The sequence below is a fragment of the Adiantum capillus-veneris genome, chromosome 25 (assembly GCF_014529385.1).
Source record: "Adiantum capillus-veneris isolate H3 chromosome 25, ASM1452938v2, whole genome shotgun sequence".
NCBI classification, from domain to species: domain Eukaryota; kingdom Viridiplantae; phylum Streptophyta; class Polypodiopsida; order Polypodiales; family Pteridaceae; genus Adiantum; species Adiantum capillus-veneris.
In genome coordinates this window covers 61577346-61588075 of record NC_140955.1, presented here as the reverse complement: position 1 = coordinate 61588075, position 10730 = coordinate 61577346, and the positions used below count along the sequence as shown (strand labels likewise).

General features: G+C 43.5%; 1 protein-coding gene across 2 annotated transcripts; it reads left to right on the top strand.

Annotated features, from left to right (window-relative positions):
- Positions 1-331: 331 nt before the first annotated feature.
- Positions 332-10001, top strand: LOC147424976 (uncharacterized). Of its 2 annotated transcripts, XM_086500710.1 has the most exons (8): positions 333-860; positions 1246-1530; positions 8177-8236; positions 8312-8530; positions 8637-8797; positions 8900-8997; positions 9097-9221; positions 9311-10001. In XM_086500710.1, exons 1-8 carry the CDS (start codon positions 582-584, stop codon positions 9464-9466), a joined length of 1383 nt encoding a protein of 460 aa, XP_086356836.1. In that variant the 5' UTR covers positions 333-581; the 3' UTR covers positions 9467-10001. The 2 variants fall into 2 exon arrangements, with proteins under 2 accessions (XP_086356837.1, XP_086356836.1); XM_086500711.1 differs by lacking the exon at positions 8177-8236 and having other exon boundaries at positions 332-860.
- Positions 10002-10730: the final 729 nt, after the last annotated feature.

Below are 10730 nucleotides of genomic sequence, written 5' to 3'. Positions count from 1 at the left end.
CGGAAAAGCACTTTTTGGAGTGTTTCTTCCGCCCCCCCAATGTGAACCCAGCCAAAGAGATGCATTATGGGCGGCTAATGGAAGTTGCGAGAGAGTGTTTTGGAAGATCGTGGAAGAGAGAGAGAGAGATCTCCCCTTTGGATTCTTTGCCTTTCGAATTTTCCTGAATCGTGCACTTTTGTAAAAAGCGTAACGTAGGATATTGCAATAACATCCAATGGGATAATGCTAAAAAGGCTGGAGACACGTAGGCACTTTGCCACGTGTAAAGGACATCAAATTCCTGCCACTAACGTCGATTGCCACAAGTCCACAACAAGTTCACTAGCCTATACGCAATCGTGGCAACCAAAGCGGGAAGGACGATGCATTGCAGCGGCTATTGTGCATGAGCTCGCTCTCCCGAAGCTTTCCATTAAAGCTCTGACGTTAAGCTTCCAGATTACCGTCGCTCTTCAAAAGCTCGCCGCCTCTCCTTAGCCAACACGCTTTTCATTGAAGCTTCTTGCCCTCGTTGAGCACAAGATTCGAAGCTTTCCTTGCTCGTCTCCATCTCTTCGCTTAGAAGTTAGGCTTTCCAGATGGTGGCTGTACAGGCAGCCAATATTAACGCTTATGGTTGGCAGATTCCAACATGCAGCTTTAAGCATGGTCAGAGAGGGCTTGGATTTTCCTCAGCAGAAAGCACATGCTATGCGCCAACATACAGATTGAAAGGCCGTAAGCAGAGTTCCATCCATGCACAGCTTCCTACAAGCCATGGCTCCGGTCACCATTGTGACGATGCAGTCCTAGCTCCTCACGGTCTCTTTTTGCACGATCTCATGGACCAGGCTGGAATTGATACAGGCCACGCTAAGGTACCCTTTCATTATTGAGCTTACTACTTGTGCGTGTGCGTGTGCGTGTGCGTGTGCGTGTGTGTGTGTGTGTGTGTGTGTGTGTGAGAGAGAGAGAGAGAGAGAGAGAGAGAGAGAGAGAGAGAAGAAGAAGAAGAGGATTTTAATGTCGTAGGAAACTATCAATGACGCATAAGCCTTTCATCATAGATTTTGTTTTCAGTAATATTAGAGTAGTAGTAGTTCTTCTTAATTCATCGTCTATGGATTTCGAAATTCTGAGGGGCTCATGTGTTTGATAGTAACAAGGCATAATTTTCAATGCATTGCACTTAAAAGCGTGCATATGCGCATAGGCTTTTGGGAGCTTCTCATTACCTCCTGATGTAGTCGATGTTATATGCAGGCTGCCCGAGAAAGTTTTGTGAAACAATTGACACAGCTTACAAGCAGCGAGTATGGAAAACATAACAGGGTAAGTTACACCTTGGATCTTGCAAGGGCTGCCCTTGAAGTCTCCTCCGAAGATGATGCTCTTGTGTCACATTCGCCAGTCGCCCTTCCTGTAGATTCCTATCTTGACAGATTGAATAGTATGGCTATGGAGTTTGCCAGTCATCACTTACCCTCGCATCCGAGTTCACCAGACTCGGTGCTGAGCTCCTTGGACAACTATATGTATGGTTACAAGGTACCTTTTTACTTTTTTAATTACTTTAAACTCCTTTCTCTCTCTACAATATCGTTATGTCTGCGCTTTTGTGCATTAGTGGATATCGGTGATAGTTTGACCATAGTCTAATTTCGTAGGTATGATTCAAAGTTAGGGCATTAATTGCTAAGAGACTGAATTCTTTGTGCTTTTCCTTCTATCTCACTTTATTTGTGCTTGCGTTCAATAAATTTTTTCTAATTTTGGTTTTATCACCGTCAAATTTTCGTTATCAACGTCAAATTTTTGTGATAGTTCTTTGTGAATGCTCTGATCGCCTTCATGTACTCAAAAATTTGGGCAATGGTTGTTAGAGACTCAATTATTTGTGCTCTCCCTACTATCTCTTGTTATCATGATGCATGTCACACTAGGCCATATAGGGACAAAGTAATTTGAGAACTCTTTATGATCGGGGAACGTTATCCACTATGTTATTGGATAAGCACCAATGCATAAACTTGCAAGGGGTAACAAGAAATAAACACATGGCATAAGTTTTTCTCTGTAATGGTATTTTGAGGAGAATTAGTTTTAAGATTGTCTTTTTAATGCGAAAAGGAACATCAAGCAAGTGATTGAGTGATTGTAGATTGAAATGTTTATAATACGGAAAGAAAATTTAAAGAAGTGGTTGGGTCATTGCTTGAAATCCAAGTAGCAATCAAATTACTATCTTATATGATTATGAGATAAAGAAGTCTCCTTCCTGAATAAAAGAAGTTGTGTGGTCCCATCATAGTTTTCCTGATGTGAGACATACATACCCAATAATGGTGAATTTGGTGCTCTGACCCTAGAGAAAGACCGAAACCCTCTCTGAATAAGCAGTGGAAACGGCCCTTATCTCATAGTACATTGTGCAATGACATGTAATGTAGCTCTGTCTCTGGCTCTAGCTGGCATAACCGGCATATCCTGTTGTCTGTTGGTATCCCTTTGAATGTACCAGTCTCAATCTCCAACTGATGTGAGGATATGTGTATCTGACCAATGGCACACCTCAAACCATGAGGCATGTGTGTCCATGTAGCTGGGTCGAATCACAAACTCATCTTGTGTGAGGTGGAGAAGATGCTCTCTATAGATTCATCTTTGTGTCCAAGTCCTGTGGCGGCTCTATCCATGTCCTAGTATCCAGCTGGATCAGGTCTTGACGAGTGAGTCTAGTAATCTCCACCTGTGTAAGAGACAATCGAGGGTGCTTGAAGAGAGTATTGGAAAGGGGGCAGCCTGTCTATGGTGAAGCCATGCGTGTGAAACCATGATGTCATTTGTGCATACGAGCATGAAGTGTCCCCTTGAAGAGCTAACTGTCTGGAAGACTCAAGGGCCAGTCTAGTATATCTGTCTCTAGTAGTATCCTACAAGCTGTGCACAAAGGAGAGTGATTTGGTAAACGCCTCAATCTCCATAGGAGGGACAGCTAGCTCTGCACGAATGATAGCGTGGGGTACGGTGGCCTTACCTCTGATCAGTCGAGAGATCATAGATACCAAGGGCCCCTCCATACGTCTCCAACCATCCTGGCCTACAGAAGGTCCCCATATCTGCACCCATACAACATAGCTGAGGCTACTAAAGTATCAAAGAGCCATAACTTTGTCCGAGGTTCCTGGAACTGAACCTGCGAACACATCCTCTCCAAGCCTCGCAAGGCCGCATAAGCTCTGCTAAGTTTAGTCTTTGTTGTTCTCCCCAAAGAAACCTCGGTCCAATGAAGACAACCCCAGGGTAAGTGTATGCATCTGTATACTCTACAATCTCCTGACCGTATGTGAGAGTCGGTGTTGATCTCTTGATCCACAGTGGTGTGGTGTTAAACACCATAACCTTGGTTTTACCAAGGTTTACAAACAATCCACTATCCTCTGCAAAACTGTGTAATGCATCCAACTGTTGCTGCATGCCCTCTGGTGAGTCAGAGATCAACACAATATCATCAGCATATAACAACAATGGAATCCATGTCCCTACCAGCTGGGCACCTCTATCACCCTCTCTGCCAATGTAATCAGACACCTCATCAACGTACATACCAAATAGAGTAGGAGACAATGGGCAACCCTGTTTCACCCCAATGGTGGAGTGAACTAAATCAGATATCCCCTCTAGGGTGCGTACATTTCCCATCACCGATTTGTGTAGAGCCATAATCCCCAATAATCAACACTATGGGCACCCTCATCTCTTGTAGTTTGCGCATCAATTGAGCTCTCGGTATCATGTCATGCTTTGCGGAAATCCACAAAGCTACTATAAATCCGTCTGCCATGTGACCTGTCCTCCTCAATGATGGCTCTGAGTATCAGAATATGATCAAGAGTGGAGAAACCCCTCCTGAAACCGGCGTGGCCCTTTGCCCATGCACCCGGCATGTGAAATAGGCTGCTCTAGGAAACCCCTGGAGAGTCCACTATGTAAAAATTGCATATAACACGTGCAAACAAGAGGGATTTAAATAATCCCTTACGTGTATATTTTCAAGTATTATATGTACCCCTTATGTATGCATTTTTGTTAAAAACACAAGTCCTTATGTATGAAAATTTTCACTTTCTCAATTAAAAAACCCTTTATGTGAGTACATTTTTGTGTAAATGTACCTAATTATAAATCCCTTATTTTGTTCGCACGTGCTATCTTACATATTTCCTAGTGGACGCCTCGGGAGGAAATCGCTGTAAGCCATTAAGTATGGCTAACCCAAGGTATCTCCCATACTCCGTGTGCTCTCTGTCATGTGAGCATCTATCAAGCCCCAACTCACCCACATCTAGCTCTCTAAGCATCTCATCTGAAGTGTCGTAGAAGATTGTCTGAGAGTTGCCCGTTCGGGCATTGAAGTCCCCTAGGAGGATGATATCACCGTCCCTAGAAAACTCCCATATAGCATCATTTAGTATAGAAAAAGGTGATCGTCCTCTGGATGCAGCATATATTGACGTACTGGGGGGAAGTAACATATGGCAATGTATAGAAATCGGCCTATGTCAACGCTCAGCTTCATCCACATGTATCTAGCATGATCATCTCTCCTTACAATATGTAGTATTGGTTGTCCGTTCAGGCATTGAAGTCCCCTAGGAGGATGATATCACCGTCCCTAGAAAACTCCCATATAGCATCATCTAGTATAGAAAAAGGTGATCGTTCTCTGGATGTAGCATATACTGACGTACTGGGGGAAAGTAACATATGGCAATGTATAGAAATCGGCCTATGTCAACACTCAGCTTCATCCACATGTATCTAGCATGATCATCTCTCCTTACAATATGTAGTAATGGTTGTAACTCCTCCCTAAATAGCACTGCTGCTACTCCTGAATCTCTACTCTCATGCTCCGATCTCGCGATTGTCCTGTGGGCTGTCTCCCATCTGTATCCCACCACATGTGGCATAAGCTGTCCAGGGGCCTGATGAGTCTCTAAGAACTTTGAAACTGTCCTCAAAGGCACCAACGTCCAACCTCATAGATCCATTACAATTTTAAGTAGCCATCTTCAGTGTGGTCCCATAGGTCTCACACTGTCATGTAGAGTGCCGCTCTACAATCACTTCCCTAACCTTCTCTATAAAAGGCCATCTTTCCCTTCTCCCTTGCCGCCGTAATCTCTGGCATTACCTCTCTCAGCTGTGAGAGAGTGAGATCATCACCGAGGAAAATATCTCTCTTCTTGAGAGCAGGCCTCTTTCTCAAGAATTCCTTCTTCTCTTCCAAGGAGAGGAAGCGTAGTATGAGAGCTTTTCCTTTTGAAGATTCTCCCGGGACATCACTCTTCTTGCCCACTCTCCATCCCTTTGTGTGTGAAGGCTGGTCCACCCCTATCATGGATGTGAGGCTTGTAACCTCTTTTTCCACATTGTTTATGTCCTTGAGGTTGATTACCCTCACATATAGAGCCTGTATCCTCCTCCTTGGTTTCTCTTCGAGGGACATGTTAATAAGAGTCCTTACCTTCCCCTTTCTTGGCGACCTCAATCCATTTTTTGGCCTTCTCTACTTTCTTTTGTGTTGCGGAGATGATTGCGGCCCATGACTTCTTCTCCTCATCTTCCTTGATAACCTGTATTTCTTCTCTCATAGTATTCAATTCTTCCATCATGGATGCCTGAATTTTTCCTTCTTCGAGTCGCCCACTTTTTGCTCCAAGAAGTTCGCCTTGGAGAGTTCGAATTGTGGCTTCTTGTGTAGCCGCTTTCTCTCAACGCGAGAAATCTTTTCGCATAGGTTCCTCTTCTCCTCTTTCCATTCCTCCATCTTTTACAGAAAGGTTGCATCCATCTCTTTCTTCTACTCCTTCACTTCAGCCTCAAGTGTTGATATCCGCTTGTTGGTGATCGAGAACTAATGCCAGATTTTGGACACCAGATGCTTCTAGATATTGAAGTTTTTCGTGTAACTGCTTTTCATGGCCAAGGGGCCTTAAGTATGTGCCTAGGGCTCATTCTCTGGCATGCTTCTGCGTGACGATGCAGAGGATAGAGTACCAATGTGTATTTAGTTGAAGCAATATAAAGAAATACTGAAAGGGGTGTCAAGGTTTGGGGCCAGTGCTCTCTTGAGGTGGAACTCCGCCACTCTGCGTGTTGTGTGTCGTACATCTCTTTCAGTGCAATTTGTTTGAAGTGCTTAACAGTTTGCTCAGTCGGTTCTTTCCCGTTGGCATGTGGTGCCCCTCCCGTTACAATCAATAGTGTAAATTGTTTGCAAAGATGCTCATGCTAGGTATGTGTTGGTGAGATATAGGGCCGAGATTGGCAGATCGTGTCATGCATGAAGGTCTACGTGAGAATTGGGAGTCTATTATGCTATCTTCAAGGCAGGTGATCCTATGGAGCCGGGAAACTATTGTACTATTATGATTGGACACACATTGGCACGGTTGTATGCATCTATTCTTGAGTAGCCGTTGAGTAGATGGCCAGAGAGTAAGGGCATACAAGCAACGAGAGTGGTTGGTTTCAGGAGAGGCTTCTCCACTCTTGACTATAGAGCCATCAATGAGGAGGGTAGGGCACATGGGAGACAGATTTATTGTACCTTTGTGGATTTCCACAAAGCATTTGACATGGTGCCTAGAGCCAGATTGATGCGCAAACTACAGGAGATGGGAGTGCCCATTGAGTTGATTTGGGGGATCATGGCTCTATATAGATCAGGCACTCTAGAGGGGATATGTGATTTAGCTCACTCCACTATTGGAGTGAAACAAGGTTGTCCATTGTCTCCGCACTCTAGAGGGGATATGTGATTTAGCTCACTCCACTATTGGAGTGAAACAAGGTTGTCCATTGTCTCCTACTCTATTTGGTTTGTATATAGATGAGGTTTTTGATTACAATGATAGAAAGATGACAGAGGTGCCCAACTAGCTCTCATAGACGTAGATATTTAGATACTCATTATATAAATACATATGTGTGGTATTAGGGAGAAAGGTGGGACATGGACTCCATTGTTGTCATATGTTGATGATATTATGCTAATCTCTGACTTACCGGATGGTATGCAGTGACATTTGGATGCATTACATAGCTTTGTTGAGGATAGTGGATTGTGTGTAAACCTTGGTATGGCACATGGGAGACGGATTTATTGTATCTTTGTGGATTTCCGCAAAGCATTTGACATGATACCGAGAGCTCGATTGATGCGCAGACTGCAAGAGATGAGGGTGGCCATAGTGTTGATTTGGGGGATTATGGCTCTACACAGATCGGTGATGGGAAGTGTACGCACCCTAGAGGGGATATCTGATTTAGTTCACCTTGGATTGTGTGTAAACCTTGGTAGATACAAAGATCCACTATGCATTACATAGCTTTGTTGAGGATAGTGGATTGTGTGTAAACCTTTGTGTGGCCCACGATTGAGGAGAGGAGCTTCACAACATCGACGGAGACTACATCAGAGGATTCGAGCAATGCTATCTCGACATCCAGAGTACAGATGAGGTTGGATTCATCACCCATTATATCACCCTGTATCAATGGTCACACATACCCCCCACAGTTGCAGCTAGTAGCACTTCTAGATTCATTTCTTTTTGTACCCAGACATGGTATCAGATTCCCCAGTTTGTAACGGATTGGTCTCGTAGGTCATTTTGGCCGTTTGAAGACGTTAATATATCATTTCATTTCTCTCCTGATTTTGTTGCAAAGTCTGGGTGTTGTGGTGATGCTTATTCTGCTGGGTTGTGCCGCGCTTTGGAGCTTTGGCGTTTGATATTGGAGAATCTTTGGTGGAGTTTTGGGCCTCCTCGTTGAAGTCTCGGTGGCCTATTTCTGTTGCAGCTCTTTGCTAGAATCCTCCCTTCCTACTTTATGCATAGCCTTTGATGTATTACCCATCTTTTGTAACTCTGTATCATTTGGTGGTTTTTCCCCTATGTTTTGTTGTTCCTATTATATCTAAGGTGTTTTTTTACAACCAGTTCTGTTTATTTTGTTTCGCCTATGGGCCTCGCCTATGGGCTGATGTATTGCCTACGTGCTCCAGTTATATAACACAAAAAGAGTCGAGCCCTCCTGTGTGTGTGTGTGTGTGTGTGTGTGTGTGTGTGTGTGTGTGAGAGAGAGAGAGAGAGAGAGAGGTGAATTATGGCTTTATCATCAGAGTTTCCAAAGAACTAGCTCTAGCGCAAATGGTGATGCAAGAGATTGCTACTTCAACATGGTAATTTCACTTCGTTTACAGAGAGTGCATACAATGATCACATTGTTTTTGAAGTTTAAAGAAATTTTCTCACAGGTATTGACAAGGAGGCTTGGGAATCCTGCAATATTGGCAATCATCTATAGTGAGCTAGTAAAAATACTGAAGTCATGGGGTGTTATAGATTTCGTAGTGGATATGATTCCTCCGGAGGACAAATTTTCTTTGCCTCGACCAGTTCCAAGAAAGCCACCTCAATCAACTCTGGAGGAAGCCTCATTACAGCTGCTTACACCAAAAGGTTTACTTGTAGAGGTTAGTGATGTGTAATCTATATACAATGCGGCTTTGACACTGAGATCCTTGACATATATAGCAGCTTATTTATTGCATACATAATCGTGAATTGTGTATTGTACAGATTCTGACCATTCTGAAGAATATTTATTGGCCCTGGAAGCTTATTAATGGTAGTGCAGAGGGGAGCAATTTTTTAAAGGCAGCTGATGCAGCAAACCATGGGATACATATGAGTTCCAGTGCACCTGTTGAGAGCCTTTTTGCTGCACCTAGTAATATCATGTATGCTAGTTGCCATCGTCCAATACCGCAATTGAGTTTACACCATTCTGTTGCAATTTGCAAGTGTTTTTTGTGACTAATGTATTGTGTTTATTGAAAAAGGGGCTCACAAGTTGCTTCTGCAAGAGCTGCCAAGCATCGATTACAGCGGGGCATCTGGACCAGCACAAGTTTTGGGGATATGCGTCGTGCCCTAGCTGGTAATTGGCTATGCTTTCACAGCATTAGGTATCTGATTTACTAAATATTCATTTCAGTGGTATTGCTGATCATACTGAGACTCGGCACGACCTGCACAGCGACGGAAAGACTTGTTCTGTTAGGAGCAGATAGAAAGGAGTTGCGAGACTATGGCATGCTCTTGTACCATTGTGGACTGTTTGAACCTTCTCTTGGGTACCTCAATGCATATAATGAATGCAAGGTGATTCTTCAGTGCCAGTGTCTATTTCTTATACCACCTCTCTCATGTGAAATCCAGCAAAGTAAATAATTGACTTATTGCTTTTCCAGGAGGAATCTGCAGCTTCATCTGATTTAATGAGCTCTAAGGAGGCTGCTGCTTTGGAAAATGTACTGTTGCGGCTACGGCTTATAATAGCCGAGCGAAGGTGGAATATCCCTTCAGCGAGCTCAGTTGTGGGAAGTCCCCTCGCAGATCCTTGGTGAGCAGGCTTCTAAATGGTTGATCCCTCTACTGACATCACTGACAGAAGTAGAAACCCGTGTACAGATTATTGGAGGTAGGTTACATCTTACTTGTACAGTTCAGAAATGAATTTAATTAGTTAGAAATGTGCATAACTGGGCTTCTCCCTTTTCCTTTCTCCTATTCTCTCTTCCCTAACACCCAATCACCATCTGTGCCTTAAGAGGAAAGTTGCTACAGAAGATGGCCTTGTCGGCAATCCTAGTAAGACATTTGAGTTCCGTACTACCTTGACCTTCGGATAAGCCATGAATATGTACGATTCCTAGATGTTGGATCAACCAACACTCCACTCTTGCTGTTGTATGGGGAAAGGCCCAAAGCATGGAACTATTGAGGAGATCACCATACATTTCAGAGGGTTGCCACTTTTCCCAGTAATTTACCTCAAAGGGGATTGCTGAGCTGCCTCAGAGTATGTTGATATACATGTTTCAGATGCGTCTTTGGAATAGTGTGCGAGTTTACGTATGTAAGGAGAAACATCTTGTGCAATTGGATGGGTTGATTTCTGTAGGAAATACATGTGGATGTGTCCATGATTGGAGTACCTGAGATGCTGAATTCTTCATGTATGAGAGGTCTGCACAGATTGTGTGGTACATATTTTGTCAGGAATGCTTCATGTGTGAGTCCCACATGGATTGTGTGATTTACTGGGATGTTTGTGGATTTATCTTGAATGTAGAGCTTGTATGGTCATTTGATATGTCTGACGACGTAAATGGGGATGTCGTGGTATTGAGTCTGTACTATGCATGATGGAGCTGATGTGGGTGACTACCATGGGTCTCTACCTTGCACTTTCCTTTAAGGGTGAATCTGGGGTTTATCCTGGATTGATCTAGTTATTGTCTAGTTATAATGGGGATGTCGTGGTATTGAGTCTGTGGGTTGACTACCATGGGTCTCTACCTTGGACATTCTTTAAGGGTGAATCTGGGGCTTATCCTGGATTAATCAATTTGTCTGGACAGCCTCACAAAGACATGCACAAGCTCTCAATATGCATGTCTTGATTTGTCACGTTGTCATACTCCCACTCCCATGATAGACCATCTCTTTTTCCAGGCAGGATAGGGTTTATCTACATCATGTTCACCTTTTCATGGGTCCACTGGCTACAGTGATGTACAAAAGGCGTTGTGCATACATAAAACTAGTGTTGGGGAGTTTGGCTAATGCCTAAACACTATCACAAGAAGTTTTTGACAAATTCTCACA

What these genes read in the sequence shown, in the direction of transcription:
- LOC147424976 (XM_086500710.1), top strand. Translation starts at nt 582, where the DNA reads ATGGTGGCTGTACAGGCAGCCAATATTAACGCTTATGGTTGGCAGATT. An exon ending in CAAAAGGTTTACTTGTAGAG is followed by an intron (nt 8,531 to 8,636) that starts GTTAGTGATGTG and finishes TGTATTGTACAG; the next exon opens with ATTCTGACCATTCTGAAGAA. An exon ending in GCTGCACCTAGTAATATCAT is followed by an intron (nt 8,798 to 8,899) that starts GTATGCTAGTTG and finishes TTATTGAAAAAG; the next exon opens with GGGCTCACAAGTTGCTTCTG.